The sequence below is a fragment of the Strongylocentrotus purpuratus genome, unplaced genomic scaffold (genome assembly GCF_000002235.5).
Source record: "Strongylocentrotus purpuratus isolate Spur 01 unplaced genomic scaffold, Spur_5.0 spur5_scaffold_6, whole genome shotgun sequence".
NCBI classification, from domain to species: domain Eukaryota; kingdom Metazoa; phylum Echinodermata; class Echinoidea; order Camarodonta; family Strongylocentrotidae; genus Strongylocentrotus; species Strongylocentrotus purpuratus.
Window position 1 is genome coordinate 61,578,626 of NW_022145612.1, and position 18,822 is coordinate 61,597,447.

At 36.1% G+C, this 18,822-nt stretch overlaps 1 protein-coding gene across 1 annotated transcript; it reads right to left on the minus strand.

Annotated features, from left to right (window-relative positions):
• Positions 1 to 1,128: 1,128 nt before the first annotated feature.
• LOC105439334 (diamine acetyltransferase 2-like) lies at positions 1,129 to 18,542 on the minus strand. Its single transcript, XM_030972866.1, has 4 exons — positions 17,633 to 18,542; positions 5,963 to 6,157; positions 4,302 to 4,342; positions 1,129 to 1,557 (listed from the first exon to the last, which is right to left on the minus strand). Exons 1-4 carry the CDS (start codon positions 17,775 to 17,777, stop codon positions 1,357 to 1,359), a joined length of 582 nt encoding a protein of 193 aa, XP_030828726.1. The 5' UTR covers positions 17,778 to 18,542; the 3' UTR covers positions 1,129 to 1,356.
• Positions 18,543 to 18,822: the final 280 nt, after the last annotated feature.

Consider the following 18,822-nt stretch of genomic DNA (forward strand, 5'->3'; position numbering starts at 1 on the left):
CGAAGAAAGGTTTTCATGTTCGTATCACGGAATTGCCAATATTCCCAGCCCTTCGTTTCCGGGTTCCAATTAAATCACTGAATGATTTATTTAATCTAATATTTAATTCTAAGCTTCTTTTCCAAATCAGCGGAAAATAACACACGAAGTCTCAAAAGTTTGGTTTGGTGCATGTTGGGTTTAATTTTTTTATCACCATGCAAGGGTTAAAAAAAAATCACTAAAGGTTTGAGTTTTGGTGACAGAGATCTCCATCTGACAACATTGGACTATATAAGGCATCGTTGTGCATTCTCCAGTGTTCTAGGAAAGGAAGAAACCTTGGTTAACGTTAAATTTGCATGGATATGGACATACAAAACCTTCGTTATTGTCCGATTTGGTGTTTAAAGATAAAGGTGAGTTCTGGTCATCCGATTGCATTGTGAAAGAAAAGGTGTGGAATGGATCAGAACAAGTTGATCTTGTAGAATGTAAGTATTGGTGTGTGTACTGCAAAGTTGTGGAGTCATCAAAATCATAATAAATTCAGCCCAGTCTTGGTAAAGTAACAAGCACTGTACACAGAAAGATGTACATGAAACTACACAAATGGTGTCGGGGCTACCAACATTGATTTCCTAATCTTTCTATGCTCATTACTCAGCCAGTATATATTTTCCACCAGAATTGTTTGGCAAATGACATTTATTTCTAATCTTGAACATTCAGTGTAAGTTTCGTTTGATTATGTGAGAATTCATTTTTTTTTTAAATAATCAGAATTCACCTTTATCTTTAACGCATTGTTGAAATCGTTCGATTGGGTAACACAAAGTGAAATCTTGAAAAAAAATTGGGTCATAGTGGAATGTTAAAAAGGGTTTCTTGCAGTGTTGAAATCTGGAGTTGTAAAAGTTTTGAATCGCAGTGCATTCCTTATAAGATGAATGACAATTTTTTTTTAATTTACATATTTATTATTATTATATTTTTTTATTTTATTAATTTATTAATTAATCTATTTATTTATTTTTTTATTTATGTATTATTTTTTATTTTTTTATTTATTTATTTATTATTTATTTATTTTTATTTATTTATTTATTTTTATTTATTTATTTATTTATTTTATTTTTTTTTGGGGGGGGGGGGGTTAAGGTTAAGGTTCTTATAAGGTTTGCACTATAGTGATTACCTTATTTTACCCCTCTCTCTCTTCGAAAAGGCAAATGCAAAGATTGATGATGAACTTCATTCATTAATTCATTCATTCATTTAATTCACATCAATTGTATACGCATGAGCTCAAGCCCATGATTTCATAATATTTTAAAAACAATCTTTTAAATTGAAACTCGTCTCCTCTTCACTATCTTAAAGTTGTGTATTCACTCCGTTGAGGCACTCGGGTTCTGAAGAAAACTTTTTCATGTTCGTATCACGGAATTGCCAATATTCCCAGCCCTTCGTTTCCGTGTTGTTAGTCACTCCAAGACTCGAGTAAAAATGTCGAGCTCGTTGGTTGTTCATCCTGACGTCGAAATCAAGAGAGGCAACACCCAGATCAAGGCAGGTCTGTGGGTAAAGAACAGACAAGAGGAAAGGGTTTTCATAGCAGGATAGCATAGAAAGTTGTATGCTTCCCTGTTTAGGGGAGAAACGGGGTGAGGGGGGGGGGGGGCTGGGTATTATTATTTTGTTAAAACCTTATTATCATCCTTATTATTATCTGGATACCTATTATCACCTAACTCTGGTGCCACTAAGTCCTCCCTCTCAACCTACAGCCCAACCCAGCGAGCAGGGCGGCTTATGCGGGGTGAAAAGTGGTGATGAATTCACAACTTCTAACACTGAGTCATCCAACAAATGCGCAAACATATAAAACAATTTCGTTTAGGCCTTTTGGGAGATAAACCTTGAACTACCTTCCTAGCCATGTACAAATTTGGAAATTTTCGGAAAATATAAATTATTAGATGAGATGGATTCTGTATTTTTAAAAAATCTGTTATAGCTATCCATCTTCACTGAACATGACGTCATTTTTGAGGTGCTACGGATGACTTATAAGCTTTGTTTAACGACCGAGTGAATAGAGAACTTATGGAAGCAAACAGCGTTGCGTAACATTTCGTAATTTGTGTAATGCCAGATGGGATCATTTGTTTTGAAAAGGGCAGCTGTTGATGGATTCAGGCGCGGATCAACGTGGGGGGTGGGGGCGACGGGCCCGACCCCCTTGGTTAAAATCAAGCTTTAAAAAATACGGGCCCCCACCCCTCACCATAAAAAAGTTTTTTTTTAAAGATTGGGTGGAGTTGAGTTTTTTCCTATGTAATTTAGAGCACTACCCCCCCCCCACATACACACACACACACACACACACACACTGAGCAAAAATAGCGGTCTGAGCGATTTTCAATTTTCCGGTGGCAAAATCTTCACATTTCCGGGGGCAAAAAAACAAACAAAAGTGTTCACTTGATATGATATAGCTTCATGGTTGTATAAAACTGAACATGTGTTCATAATTGTTGTTTGTATACCTTGCTTATTGCGATGCGATGGTATTATGAGAAATAAAAGTCATGCAACATATGGACACCAATTTGACAACTGTTTTCTGCTCTTCATTTTATTATTCTAGCTCTCCTGTTACCGGATATGGGCGTTACATACATGTAATATATACGCTGATGATGTTGTCATATACGTTTCTGATATGGATATTAATGTCGTTACATCTAAGCTTTAAGCAGATCTATATGCTATAAATGAATGGTATTGTAAAAATAAATTACGTATTAATACCAATAAGAGTAATGCTATGCCGTTGAGTAGTAGCACACGAGGTAACAATGAAGTTAGTCTGAAGGTGCATATTAATAATAAGATAATAGAACAAGTTATAAGTATCAGTTATATAAGGATTAAAATTAATGATAGATTATTTAGGAATATCCACATTAAATCTTTTTGCAAATCGGTAAGTTTTAAGATGTTTAATTTAAGAAAGCTCAGAAAGTTTTAAAACTCTTCCATTTTTAATAAATATACAAATGTACCATATAGCCAATCTTAGATTGTTCTTGTACCGTCTGTGGGGAACTCTTTCTTTTAAAACAGAAATGTTCTCTTAAGACTACAGAAAAGAGTTGCATCAATGTATTGTTATGTAGGGAATTTTGATTATGATGGTAATAGCTTGAATTGAGATGGCAATCCATTGACAGTACTAGACGTGACTATTTCTTAGCATGTTTTATGTACAACTGTATTCATGGAAAAGTCCCGGTATGATTATGCGATGAAGTGGAAATGGTTTTTGACAGACATGGCTTTATCACTAGACTTGCCAACACGTTGAATGTTGTTTAACCCAAGCTTACTCTTGAATGTTTTAAGAGTTTTTTTTAGATACGCTGATGGTACATTCTGGAATGGTTTACCTTTGGCTCTTCAAAATGCTAAATCTATCGATGTCTTCAAATGTATGTACAACAACAAATTTTTTAAGCAGTGTGATACAACGCCTATTCATATACTGCTCTTGACATTATTTTTCCTCTCTCTCTCTCTCTCTCTCTCCCTATCCCTCTCCCCCTCTCCCTCTCTTTCTTTCTCTTTTTCAGTAGTAACCGCAGTGAATTGGCGGACGGCTGTAGGTTTTGTACACGAATTTGTTTCGTACTTTCATACTATTTCTAATTGATTAGTGTACAAAAGTTTTGACATAGTTTTTTTCGAGAAAAAAGGTGACTTATAACACGTGTTTCTATGGGATTTTAACACTTTGAATTCTACTTAGAGATCTTTTAATTTCCTACTGGACTTGGTTTTTGGTATACATTGTATGCCTCAAGTGTGAAAATTAAATGTTATTGTTATGTTGGGAGTATTGTCAAAGTCTAAACTAAAATGTTAATCGAACACCCTCTCCCCTATGCTAGCAACGCCCCCAGCAGTATCTTTGTTCAGTAAGAAATTATGTCCCAATATGTTCCATCTAAATTGTCGATAAAATATTGCGTTATCACTTTTAGGAAAGACGATTAAAAAAAAGAAAACCCAGCCTCGAGCTATCCTGCGCTCAGTATTTAAAGGGTGAATAAAATTAACCCATTGCCTACTGGAACCTGATGGCTCCTGTGTTAAGCCTATGGGAATGAGAGAATCCAGGTGTCAACAGGTTAAGAAGACAAATCTTGAGATTTGAATTATACACTCTACCTTGCAAACTGCTTTCAGGGAATGAGAGAATCCAGGTGTCAACAGGTTAAGAAGACAAATCTTGAGATTTGAATTATACACTCTACCTTACAAACTGCTTTCATGAGTGCCCTCCCGAGTCCGTTACCTGTAACCAAAACAAGGAAATCCAAATTATAGGTTCAATAGTTATCTGGTCAGAGACTCGTGAAACAATCGCAAATGTTACACCTCAAATCACACCGCCAAACCTACCCAAACCGCCCCATTTCTAGCCAGTTGATGAAATGTAATTTTGCGTTTTCCCATCTTTTCTTTTTCAACATACACTAGGACTGAAATATAATTTCCCCAAAATGTATGGCTCAGGAAGATCTTTTAGTTTTTATGCTATACAGAAAATATTTCTAGTAGTGCCCCCAAGGGAAGATCGAGGCACTTAATAAAAAATCAGAAATTAATGATATATAAGTACACGACAAGTGGGAGAGTTGTACGTCCTTGAATACGTCACAATCCGCTGACAAAATTGTCAATTTGAGAATTGCATAATTTTGTGATCTCATAATTGTTTTGAGCATTCATATCCTCTTATTATCGATCCGTTTCACTTCAAATTTCGCCATTCTGTTTCTCTGATTTTATTCTTTCATATACAAATGAAAATATTACAAAAGGTGCATTGTCCTTAACCTGGACTTTCAATTTGGATGTCGGTTAACTCAAACTTTTAAATTAGGCCTAGTTATACTGCCAGACAGACACCAAAACTACTCCAAAGCGGCCATTTAAAGTCGTCTCCTGGCCATTTGGGGGTAGACAGAGGTGGCGTAGCGGGGGGGGGGGGCACAGTGCACTCCTCTCTTTTTTCAAGTACCAATTCTACAATTCTACAATTTTACTTTAGATAAGTGCCACTTTTTATTCCTCATAGGTGCCCCTATTCCTCTCAATATTTATTTGTTCTATATTTTCTTATCTATTTCTCTTTATTTGTCTGTCACCCCGTCGGTCTTGTGAACCTTTGCAAATGCCTTCCACGGACTGTAGGTATACTGGATGACACCTTTTAACTTTCAAATCTTCTCGTACCCGAATTCTCAAGTTCCAAAACCAATACCATATCCTCAATTTTTAATCCTTCCTAAGACTTAACAATACTTTAGTCTTAAATATTTACCTAACTGCAGGCGCGTACGCGGTGGGGTGTTTTGGGGGTTAAACTCAATTTGTTGTTGTTGCTGACGTGATCTTCCCATTTCGGGGGGGGGGGGGAGGGGGAAATATCATTGCTCTCTACGGGGGGTAGAGAGCCCCCCCCCCCCCCTACTGAGCGAAATATCGGTCGGCGCGATTTTCAATTTTCAAACACCCTCCTTGAAAAATCTTGCGTACTCCACTGCCTAACTGACTATACGATTAAAAAATCTAACCAAATTGACCTCTGCAAAACAAATCCTTGAGGAATTGAAACCCACCAATCAGATTAGCATGCATGCGCATGCAACCAAATTTAAATCTTATTGTACTTAAAAATGAAATCCATTAGACTTGAGTTTTTAGTATTTTAAGGGATTAAAAACGTTTAGTCTTATGGTAGGCTTTTCTTTAATTTAAAGGGTTTTTCCCCCGGTTTAAAATTGTCTTGAACTTAAAAGTAAATGATTCAAAAATAATTATGAAAGCAGTTAATCACGCAATCGAAAAGACGACGCTTATCCAAGAGGCATAAAGGTTTAAACAAAATGTAGCATAAATCTAAACCTACCTCTGTGGCCTTCGTCGATGTACAGACCACAAAGCTTTGAATGTCGACCCAAAAAAATATCAGTGACGAAACCGTTCATTGCAGCAAACCCCACGCACATTTTTCCCCTGATATCTCCATTGTCTTCTAGTCCCTTGAGTTCTACCACGAAGAAGTGGAGATTGGGTCTTTCACCGAAAGCATCTTCAAGAAGAACTGCATGAAATGAATAAATAGAGAACGATAAATCATGTACATACGGGGTGCTTTAGAAAAAGAATGGCACAAGATTTTAATTAACATCTCTAATAGTACTGACTCAGTAATCAGCTTCACTGAAGCTGTGTAGGTCTTGTTATTGTAGTGTAGTCTAGAAGTAGTGTAAATTTACGTTTAGTCATTGACAAAATTATGATTGTTTTTGTTAAACCTGGAACTCAGGGGTGGCCGAGCGTCTTTCAGAGTGGGGGACACACATAAAAAGGGTCACTTTCTGGGAAAAAGGAACACCTACAAAAATTACCCTCAAAGCGATTTTTTTTTTAATCGCATGCTAATACAATTGAATTGAATAAACTAGTTAGCTTTTTCAATGTTGATCTCGGTGATCATTCAAATTCGCTCGAAATTGAATGATCGCATCGTTAAATCGGATGCAACTCTAATGAAATGTTAGGAGACAGTATATAGCCCGAATTCACAAAGGAGATTTGTCGACAAACCTAGGTTTATGTGCGTCATAATTAAAACGCGTTTCGACGCGTTTCAAACCAAGGTTTGTACAAAGGTATTTTAAAAGTTTTAAGAAATTTGGTTCAGTTTCTAGGAAACTCCATTTTGATGAGCGGAAGCATTGCTGCTGGCGATCAAATATAGGCCTAAAACAAGCATGGGTTTTTCAGTTTACAAGTGTCATTACTCTAAATTTAAGGAGTAAATTTTCTGAGTCTGAAACAAAACAGACTTCGTATATCCAGCTTTCTAGTAATCAATTGTACATTGTTCTACTAAAGTTGAGTTGTCGGGCGAATGGCAACCACACCTGGGCCGTCAAGGAAAAGGTTTGAAAATCCATGGTCTATAATTATAGATTATGCTCCCATGTTAAAAGAAAAATAATTTCCATTCAATTTTGAGTGTTATCAAGTGAAAAGTCTATTATATGAAGAGCTAGATTCCAAAAGGAGCTAAATCCATATTTTATCAAAATGGAGTTATTTGTCTCAAAATAATGATTTCCTACATGGGGACAAAATGCACTATATCACATTCGAAAATTTCACCAGGAAGTATAAACAAAAATAGGTACAATATCACGTTTTATTCCAAAAGGAGCTAAATCCACTTTGAGTAAATGACCTTTTTTATTTCTCCACTTTCCCTTTAGCAATGTACCTTCATATTGTTATATATCTTAAAGGTGTCCTTTATATATATATATATATATCTTAAAGGGGGACACTTTTAAAATATATAACAACATTAAGGTCCATGGCTAAAGGGAAAGTGGAGAAATAAAAAAAGGCGATTTACTCAGAAGTACCCAAAGTGGATTTAGCTCCTTTTGGAATGAAACTCTTCATATAATAAGTAAACATGATGGCACGATGAAGTTTACAAACAAATTAGTCGTCCCCCTTCCACAATCTTTGATCCGCTCTTGGCTCTTAGCTGTTCTCAAGTTAATTGGACACCGTTCGTTATAAATTAAATCATTTAATGCACGATCTTTTAAATCTGTACAAAAAAATGTAGTAGTGGATCGTATGTTAAAATCAATTCGTAACATTGTTGGTCAAGATACAATGACATTAGTATATAATGCATTGATGTTATTCCACCTCTCTTCTTGTGATGTAATATGGGACATCTGCAGGGGCGTCGCCAAAGGGGGGGGGGTGTGGGGGTGCGACACCCCTCCACCTGTCAGGATATTGTCGGTAAAATTGCGCTGCCGTCGGGAAAAAAGAGAAAAGGGGGAGGGAAAAAAGAGAGGGAAAGGGAAAGAAAAGAAGAAAAAAAAGGAAAAGAAAAGGAAAAGAAAGAAAGGAAAAGAAAGGAAAGAAAAGAGAAAGGAAAGAAAAGAGAAAGGAAAGAAAGAGAAAAAAAGAAAAAGAGGGAGAAGAGGAAAGAAAGGGAAAGAAAGAAAAGGAAGAAAAGGAAAAAAAGAAGAAAAGGAAAAAAAAGAAGAAAAAAAAGAGAAAAGGGAAACAAAAGAAACGGGGGGGGGGGGGTGAAGAGAGGAGAGAGGGGGAGGTAAGAGCCTGAGAAAGGATGAGTGGGAGTAAAAGAAAGGACGGGTTGTGGATGGAGTCGTCTCCAACAGACCCCCCCCCCCCTTTTCAGCAAAAGTCCGGTGTGTAAAGTCAATACGGCTCGACCTTTTCTTTTGTATACGAGCCTTTTTCAGCACCCCCCCCCCCCCTTTCAGCAAAAGTCCGGTGTGTAAACTCAATACGGGTCGACCTTTTTCTTTTGTTACGAAAAGGACATTTTGGCAACACGCATGGGGTCCGTCCGTTCTCGGAGTGGGGGGGGGGGGGGGCGGGCTTCGGGTTCTATGTTTAGGGAGATGAATGTTGGCAGCGCTTCTCGTATTATACGTATGGGTTTCCGAGTTGCATTGAAAATTGATAAAATCACTAAATTGTGATGGGAAGATGTTATTCATGCTTTTATACATGAAAATACCCTGTTGGTGCAAGTTGATATCACTGAATCTCAAGAAAATAATTTGTTTAAAGATGGGACCAGTATGGGAACGATAGTGCATTCCGGATATTATACGAATAATCTTCTTCTGCAATAGTGTAAGCTTTTGTATTTTGTACTTGCAGGAATTCGCCCAAACAAGATTACAGTAAGAAAAATATGGAAGTATAAGAGCACAATATAACATACGTAGAATGTGATTGGGCAAGAGATGTTTGAGTCTGGATATAATGCCAATGTTTTTGGACACCTTACTTTCAACTTCGTGAATATGGTATTTCCAAGACAAGGAACTATCTAAATAAACGCCAAGAAACTTGACTTTATCTACCCTTGGCAATATGACATTATCAAGAACAATATTGAAATCATTTAAATCTGCATTCTTTCCATTGTGAAAAATCATATAATTACATTTCTTTGCATTTACAGATAATTTATTAGATTTGAACCATTCACATATATATGCAAGACCTGCATTTACTGTACCCATAAGTGACTTCAAGTTTGAATCTCTGTGAAATATGTTTGTGTCGTCTGCATATAGTATAAAAGACAATTCATTAGCAGATTTATAAATATCATTCACATATAATATAAATAACAATGGCCCAAGCAGGCTACCCTGTGGAATTCCGCATGTTATTGTCCTAAACTCCGAAATAGAAGATTGATATTTGGTACATTGTAATCGATTGTTAAGATAGCTGGTGAACCATTTTAGAGCTACACCACGTATTCCATAACGATATAGTTTAGATAATAAAATATTGTGATTAATTGTGTCAAATGCCTTAGACAGATCTATAAAAACTCCAATTGCAAATTCATTTGCCTCAAAGGCGTCTATGACTTTACTAGAAAGACTGGTAAGAGCCATACATGTTGAATAATCCCTACGGAAACCATATTGATGTTTATTGAGAATAGAATGTTTGTCAAGAAATTCAATAGTTCTTTTATAAACAATGCGCTCGAATAATTTAGAGAAGACTGACAGTACAGAAATGGGCCTATAGTTTGTAAATTCACGCTTGTCACCAGATTTAAACATTGGTGTTACTTTAGCTTTCTTTAGCTCATCTGGAAAAATTCCGTTTAATAATGAAAGGTTGAATATATGGAATAGGGGTCTACAAAATGACCTGTTTAATGACTCTTGGACTGTATTCGTCCAAACCTGCAGCTTTATTGTTTCCAAAAGTACTAACAATGTTACAAATTTCGTTTACCCTAGTAGGATATAAATACAAAGAGTCAACAGGTGGATCATTCATATACTGTAAATAATTCGTTTGGGTACCTGGGATTTTATTTGCTAAAGATGGACCAATGCTTGTAAAGAAGTCATTAAAGGAGTTCGAAATAATGTCCGGTTCTGTAGCAATGTCCCCGTTATAATTAAATACAGAATTCTCAGCTGGCTTACTTTTGTTAAGTAGTGAATTGATCGTTTGCCACGTATGATTTACATTAGATTTATTAAGTAAAAATTTGTCATGGAAATACTGAGATTTTGCTTTACGAATTAATCCTGTGAGTAGGTTACGATAGTTTTTATACACATAAGCATTTTGGTCTGATGGATTACGTAAATACATTTTGTATAATTTATTCTTATGTCGGATCGACTGTAACAGTCCATTCGTCATCCAACATTTCAATTTAATTGGAAAATGCTTATCATTCAATGCACGAAATTTATTTTGAAAAATATTATAACTATCGTTTGGATCTTTTGCAGCATATACATTCCTCCAGTTGAATTCGTGCAAATTCCTAATTATGGCCTCAATATTTCTCTGATTTATAATTCTGTGACCTATGTTAACTTTCGATGATTTTACATTAGCAACATTTAACTTTGAAATGGTAAAGACAGGCAAGTGATCGGATACATCACAATATAATAGACCAGTATCATAAAAAGTAAGTTATTTGTAAGTATATTATCTATTAAAGTGGCAGATGACTTCGTAATTTGTGTAGGTTTGTCGATTAAGGGGTAGCATGAGTTACTGAATACTATATCAATAAAGTTTTTTACCGAGTTGTTTTTATCATGTTGTAATAAATCGATATTAAAATCACCCATTACATAACACATTTTCTTGTCGCTAGTTATTTTGTTGAACACAATGTCCAGTGCTTCAGAAAAAATATCGATCTGAATATTTGGGGGTTTGTATACCACACCAACTATAACATTCTTTCTCTTTTCTTGAACTATTTCTATAAAAATGGAGTCACAAATTTCTGAATCAAGCGTCAGGTCATCTCTTAGAAAATAATTATGCGAGACCGCTATATACATTCCAACACCCCCGCCACGACCATGGTTTCTGTTCTTACAGATAAAAGTATATTCATCGATGTTTATTGAAAGACTAGCGTCTCTTAACCAGGTCTCCGAGATGCCTATTACATCAAACTGGAAATTTAAAATACTCAAGAAATTTTTTAAGGAATCACAATTTTTTAAAATACTCCTAACATTGAAATGTATATTCGAAAAGGTTACATTATTTTTTGTTATCGCAAATTTGTTCACAAAATCTACCACCTCATAGTAATTAGAAGTGGACGTAACGTAGTTTGCAAAATAATGTTGGTCAGGGTCGATATCTGCATTGTTATTGTGCCTCTCACTTTCAAGTACAATTGGATTAAATCTGAGATTTAAATTGGTATTTTCGAAGGGAGCGTGCCGATCTGATATAATTGATTTCAAATCGTCTATATGATGAAAAGGGAACAGGTGAGAATAGCAGTTTACACACATGAGCAAGTTCTCATTCCATGAGTTATGTACAACATTACAATGGCATGATTGACAATAAAAAGGTTTGATTACGTAATAGGACAGTGTTGTCGCTAGGTATTGAATTACTCGCCATGCAAATTCAGGATTGACAACAAATATCGTGCACATGATTTTACTTAAATGATATGCATGCTGTCTAAAGATACGAAATAGTACATGTATAATGTTAGATGACAATGATTATGGCAATTATAGACACAAAATATTGAAACACTCCATGCACTCTGAGGAAAGACAGCTAAAGAGTTTGTGATAGAATTTTCAAGAAATATAGTCATGCCAAAGAAGGAAAAATGGGGGAAATCTAAAAAGAAATAAGACATAAACAGGTGTGGACAGAGACTGAACTGTGTGCACATAGGCGAGAGAGAAGGGGAAACACGCAACAGTGTTAGAGCAGGTGTAGTTACCTCTCCGTACAATAAAACATTAAAGGTACTATGTCCCATTTGCAGGCCAAAAAAATGAAAAAGTTAAATTCCAACTGCATTTGAAAGATAATACTTATTTAGAACTTCCCTAAAAAAGGTGGGGCTTGAAAATGTCTTCAAGTGGGAAAATAATGATTATTAGTTGTCAAATCGACTTTAGGGCTATAGAGCCCAAAAGTAATAGTCTTGATTTTCAGACAATTGTACCGAATGGTCATACGTTTTATGCTGCGCAAAGATTCAATCAGTTTAATCTTGGCCATCACAAGAAGTGGATTATTGATGTAGACAAATGCTCATGTACCCTTTACAACTCTTTTCATGTATGTTATTACCAAAGAAGAAAAAAGCCAGTCAGTCACTCAATAGTGTCTGCCAGTGAAGTCTAGCAAGTAAACGGGTTTCCTTGCATAATTTGAATATGAGGACACTGCTAACATTTAAATTTCACAGATAGGACATACATGACATATTCATAATTCCTGCAAAGTTCTACAGAATTTGAGGTTGGCTGCAAAAGGGACATAGTACCTTTAATAGCAACAGTATCCTCGCCGTATACGTGTACATTAAAAGAAACAAGATAAGGAAGGAACTGCAATACTTCTCAAGACTAGTCAACGTACAGATATAGTATGTAGTCATTGCTGAAGTAGAAAATAATGTGACATGTACAATTTGGTACACAGAGACATGAAAAATATGCAATGATATCTACAAATCACAGTCTCATGAGCTGTAATGAAGGAATAAATGAAAAATATGCAATATGCAATGATATCTACAAATCACAGTCTTATGAACTGTAATGAAAGAATACATTATTAGTCGTTCATTATCATTACAATGTACAGATATAGTATTTGGTACACAGACACATTTTTTTCCTTCTTCTCATGAACAAACAAAATACAAAATATTCATGTAAGTCACTGTCTCATGAGTATACAACATGTTTATGAGATCACTGTCTTCTAGAAATTACAAAATGTAAAAGATTGTCTCATAAAATGGAGTTCATCAGTTGTACATGAAAATTACATGAAAGGTTTTGTCTCATGAACATTCCAAATGTTCATGAAAATCACTGCCTCATGAAAAGTACAAAATGTAGAAGATATGAAAATTGTACAGGAGGTTCATCATGAGAAATTCTGTCTCAAGAACGTACAAAATGTTCATGAGATCACTGTCTCCTAGAAAGTACAAAATGTAGCAGATATGAAAAATGTACAGAAAGGTTCATCATGAGAACTTCTGTCTCATGAATATACAAAATGTTCATGAGATCACTGTCTCCTAGAAAGTACAAAATGTAGAAGAAATGAAAAATGTACAGAAAGATCCATCATGAGAAATTCTGTCTTATGAATATACAAAATGTTCATGAGATCACTGTCTCCTAGAAAGTACAAAATGTAGAAAATATGAAAAATGTACAGGAAGGTTCATCATGAGAAATTCTGTCTCATGAACATACAAAATAATCATGAGATCACTGTCTCCTAGAAAGTACGAAATGTAGAAGATATGAAAAACATACAGATGGCTCATGGTAATCAGCGACTTGAACATTAGCTGACTTATAACGAGTATGCGAAAATTTCAAGAGGAATAGGCATATTTACTCTCTTGATTTCTCCTTTAGGCATCTGATGTAAAGTCGAACGGGGTTCCATTTAAATGGCGCCATTTTCCCGCTGAGAACTTTAGCTTCATCCCCTGTTGATAAAGACGACTTACTTCTTGAGCATGCCTTCGCTTTTCTGTGAGATCATCTTTAGTGAGGTCATCGATCATGAAGTAGTTTTCGTTGGCTAGAGATGCTCTTGTAGACTTCATAACGGTAACTTTGTCGCGATATGATAAGAACTTAAAGAGGATGTGCCGTGGACGATCAGCATCGGGCTTACCATCTCGGTGAGCTCTCTCGATTCTGAGGGTTATTCCAAATTTATCACTCATGACATTCTGAACAATCTGGATGCAATCTTCGACTGTATTTTCCGGTTTTCCAACAAGGCGCACGTTGTTTCGGCGAGAGAAGCGTTCTGCTTTGTTAAAGGTGAAATTCAAAGAAGATCACAAATATGTCAACTAATGTATCAATAGAAACTGGTAAGCTAACAGATGGCCATCGTACAAGTTTTAGGTCAACTACATATCGGGTGATTTGTAAAAATACAAATACAAACACCTCCATAGCAGCTGGGATATACGAGAGATTCACCGGAAAAATAACGATGTTTTAATGACGTCACTATATGGACCAACACTGCCCAATCAGACGACATCCCATAGAGAATGAACATAATTGCAAAGCTATTATTTCTCAAATTATAATGAGTTTAGTGTATATAAATGTAATGGCATGTCAAACCATTCAAAAGGTGATATGACCCAATTCTGATAACTAAAATCTTTTGCTCGTAAATACACAGGATAGGGGTTAATTAACAATCAAAGAAACCAGACTTTCAAATTGAAAACCCCCCGGAATGATATTAAAGGAAACCGAACCCCAAGTAATAACTTTACTTATTCTGAGAGATTTATTATGTTATTATCCATACATCTACAAGATTCCCCACCAAAGTGTATGAGAGAGGTATAAAGCAAAAATAAAGTACAGTTTCTCAGCACGACATGGGCATCGCCATTTTCTTGATAATGTGACATACTAAGCGAAGTCGTTTATCAAGTAAATGTATTCAAATTTATGGATGCTTCTTTCCCAGACGTGTGTGGTGATGAAGCATTTCATTCACCTGCTATTATCCTTTGTACTATAATTGCCAGAACGCATAAATTAGTTAGTGCTCTTCTGGGTTGAAGGTTTCTCATAAATGAAATAGATTTGTCAACTGCTATAGTGTAGTATTTATAAATGAATTTGTTACAATTGTGCCCCTGTTATTTATTGTTCACCTAATATAATTTCTATCATCTCAGTTTTTTTTTTTTTTATATTGAAGAGTAAAGGTTTAGTTATTGATTTAAAAATTCTTTCCAACTAAAGCTTGGTGCATGATACATGTACAACTTCAACAGATACGTCACATTTTTAAGAAAATGGCTGCGCCCATGTCATGCTGACAAGCATCACATCATGCCAGGAATATCTTCATTTATATATATCTTGTACATTTTCGTAAGGAATATTGTACATGACAGGGCAGGAATACATCTCATTTTTCAGAATACCTACACTTATTCTTTGGGTTTAGGTTTCCTTTAAGGACGGCATTTGTTCCCTCTTGAAACCCCGAACATAACCCGGTGTGTGCAGCTGAATATACAATGGCGTCTTATTTTGTTTACAAGCGACAGATTCCTTTATTTTTGTATCGCTGCATTTGTCATCGAAATAAAAACATGCGCGGGGTTTAGAGTGAGGCAATAGATTATACAATGTACATTTAGCCTGACGATAGGGAAGTAAGAGAAAGAACTCCAGAGAAGATGAAAACACAGGCACTGAAAATGTGTGAGATGTCATGGGACATCGTCTGCTTGTGCAAGTCATGTCCATACTGTGATCTCACACATCTCAGCAGCGCTCGGAGAGCTCATCAGGTGCTATGCCGGGGCTGTATTTAAGCATTTTGTAATTTATAATAATCATTACTTCGAATGTTTCCAAGCATTGAATTTGATAACCTTGTCGAATCAAAGTTTCAACTTTTCAATAATGAAAATAAAGTTAGTTTTTTAAATCAATGAATATCTACTTTAATCCCAGCTTTCTGCTCAGCCGATTCTCGGAGAAGCGAAGTCATCTGCGTGTCGAGTGTGGAAATCTTCTTCTCAAGTGCAGCGTTCTTTTCCTGGAGTTCGTTCACTCTTTGGGACTCGAATTCGATTGCCGCCCCCAGGTCTCGCTCGACCCTCTTTACGTTTTCGACTAGCGAGTCAACAGCTTTTGTAATCATTGTTTCAAATTTTTCAGTCATTTTAATAAAGTATCGATCTATGTGTGCAATGCGTACAGGGCTGGGGTCAGAAGTTGCCGAGCGGCTCGCAGAGTCCGACATAGCGCCAGCAGCTGCGGCGGGCAAGCTTCGCGGTGGTGATGTCACTTGACCCACGTCAAGCCCATCGGTTGACGTGGCAGGAGAGGAGTAAAAATGGTCCAAACTTACATCTTCCTCCTGCATTTCCAGGTGTCCTTTGGCCCTTCTTGCGAGTCTTGTCCTTTGAGAGTTCATCGTCGGTCGATTGCAAGTTATGTAGTCCATTTACAGCGCATATAGCGAGGAAAGTTCGAAAAAATACGGAGAGGCAAGAAACCTACGTCCTACTCGTATGCATGTCGCGCATTGACTAAGTTGACGAAATAATTCGTATATTTATGTCGTCGAGGAAAAGGATCATTTGCGCATACGCAATTACTATAGATAGTCCATAGGAAAAACAATTTAGCTTTCGGGCCCGGGTTTATAGAGTTAAATTTGTAGATATTGGGAAATTTAATTTTGTCGGTAATTGGTGGCTAGTTTTGTCAGTAATCGTTGGCCTCTACACCCCACCCCCTCCCCCACTGAAAAAGGTCTAGCGACGCCCCTGGGCATCTGTGGAAAGTGCCTTCAAAATGATCTCCAAAAAGTTCAAAATCGGGTGGCTCGAATACTAAAAATACTCTTTGGGATTCGTCGGGAAGTTACAACCTTATTAAACTTGGATATGATACGTTTGAACATAAAAGGACAGAAAATGTTTAAATGACGTTCATATACTTAGCAAAATAGCTCCTTCTTATTTAATTGATAACTTTTCGTTCGGAGAAAGACCACGAGAAGTGGTAATCTATGTGTTAAGACAATCCAGCCTATTAAGATGGACTGTACTAAACGCACATTTGTACAGAAGCGTTTGCCTATGGAATTCACTACCACACGAAGTGCAAACCAAGTACAGTTTCACAACAGAAGTTAAAAGAATGAGCGATTTATAATCATATATGATATGCTATGCACAAATATGTCTATGAACTTTCGATGTTTTCTTCAAGTTTTTGGTGTGTCCATTTTTGTATTGTTTGAATTGATTTTGTTGTGTATGCATCTGCTCAGGTACTTTTAAATTTCCATATGATATAATATAGCTTCATTTCATTTTATATATCAATGATTAAATAATAAACTTTTATCTTTTGTGCTTGTTATTTTGCTTCACTTTCAACTGTTCTTTTACTGACTTTATTTTTTATTGTAGGGCCTAATCATATCCTTAATTGTGACAATAATTTGTTTATAGTAATCATATAAATATTACTTGAACTTATAATAATTCTTATTTTCAATTTTGATTTTGAATATTTGCAGTATCTTGTACAGTCATATGCAATTATTCTGAATAATCAAATTTTATTTCCGGCAGTTTATTTGAACTAGTAACAATTTTTATTACCAATTTGAATTTGTAGTTTAAAGCACAGTATATATACAAATTCTTTTCCAGCAGTACTATTGAGTATTCAATTGTTATTTGTTAAATATTTTATCTTGATCCTGTTATTTCTTGTTTGTTTTAAATATGTCAGTTGATGTACCATTGTAATTTTGTTTAAGTCACAAATGTTTATTTCATGTATTTACTTTGTTTCACACGACCCCAATGGAAAGTTTTGTAACTGTTTTCTTAACGGTGTATAAATAAAGATATCAATTCAGTTCAATTCAATATCTATCATAATCTTAATCATAATTATGTCTGTTTACTAACTTTCTTTCGTAATTGTGGGCTTCTGCAGTGTTCCTTCATGGTCAGCGAGTTCCCAGATGAGTCGTAATAATTCATCGCAGTCTTCTCGTCGTCCTCTTCGAACCACATAGGAAGCTTGAATCGTTTCTGGTTTTGCCGCCATCATGTCAACTCGGGCTGGTCTCTACAGGCACAGACACTTAACAACAGCTTTGACAAACTTCTTAAAAATCAATACAATGCTACGCTACTATTTTACACAACAGCAGGCAGGTATGAAAGCTTTGGTCAACTCATTGCAGTGGTCTTTCGATTACCCCAAAGATCTACCAGCACCTTTTGTTGCTCACACAGCGTGTCCACACACAAAATAATTTATCCAGAAACTATACAACGAAACGTCGTATAAAGAATCATCGTATAAATTCCAGGGTGTCCACACACAAAAAAGTCGTATAAAGAATCATCGTATAAATTCCAGGGTGTCCACACGCACAAGAAAGTAATCACGAAACTCTACAGCGAAAGTCGCATAGGTGCGCAGTTTGCTACTGCGGTCATGGAATGGAAGCGAAAATGAGAGGTCAGGTCTCCTTTCGCACGAGGTCAGTTATACCGCTCTAGCTCGACTAGTTATACTAGTTACGTCCACACACAACACATTCCGTGATTAAGCATAATTAGGCGTGATTAGTTATACGTCGTTTGACGAAACGCAGGTTTTTGCATTGTTTCGTTATACGACGTTTCGTTATACAACGTATAGTTAGTAAGCGTCCACACACACAATTTCCTCATTTAACTATCGCAAAACAGTATAAAAGGCGAAACGGTATAACTAATCACGGCTAATCACGGAAAATGTTGTGTGTGGACACGGGGTCTGTCTGTTTCCTGGCCCACTTCCTGAGCTGATTTTGTAGTTGCTGTACACATGCTGTGATCCATGGCGATACGAGCGACTGTAGGACGGACGTGCACACATTATTATATGCGCGCGCTTCTATTACATGCTACTAATAGTCTGCCCAAGACTTTAAAGATATGTCCTTTTTGCAGCCAACATCAAATTCTGTAGAACTTTGCAGGAATTATAAATATGTCATGTAAGTCCTATCTGTGCAATTTAAACGTTAGCAGTGTCATAATATTCAAATTATGCAAGGAAACCCGTTAACTTGCTAAACTTCACTGTCAGACACTATTGAGTG

What these genes read in the sequence shown, in the direction of transcription:
- LOC105439334 (XM_030972866.1), bottom strand. Translation starts at nt 17,777, where the DNA reads ATGATGGCGGCAAAACCAGAAACGATTCAAGCTTCCTATGTGGTTCGA. An exon ending in CATCGACGAAGGCCACAGAG is followed by an intron (nt 4,343 to 5,962) that starts GTAGGTTTAGAT and finishes TTTTGGTTACAG; the next exon opens with GTAACGGACTCGGGAGGGCA. An exon ending in TCATGAAAGCAGTTTGTAAG is followed by an intron (nt 1,558 to 4,301) that starts GTAGAGTGTATA and finishes CTTTACCCACAG; the next exon opens with ACCTGCCTTGATCTGGGTGT.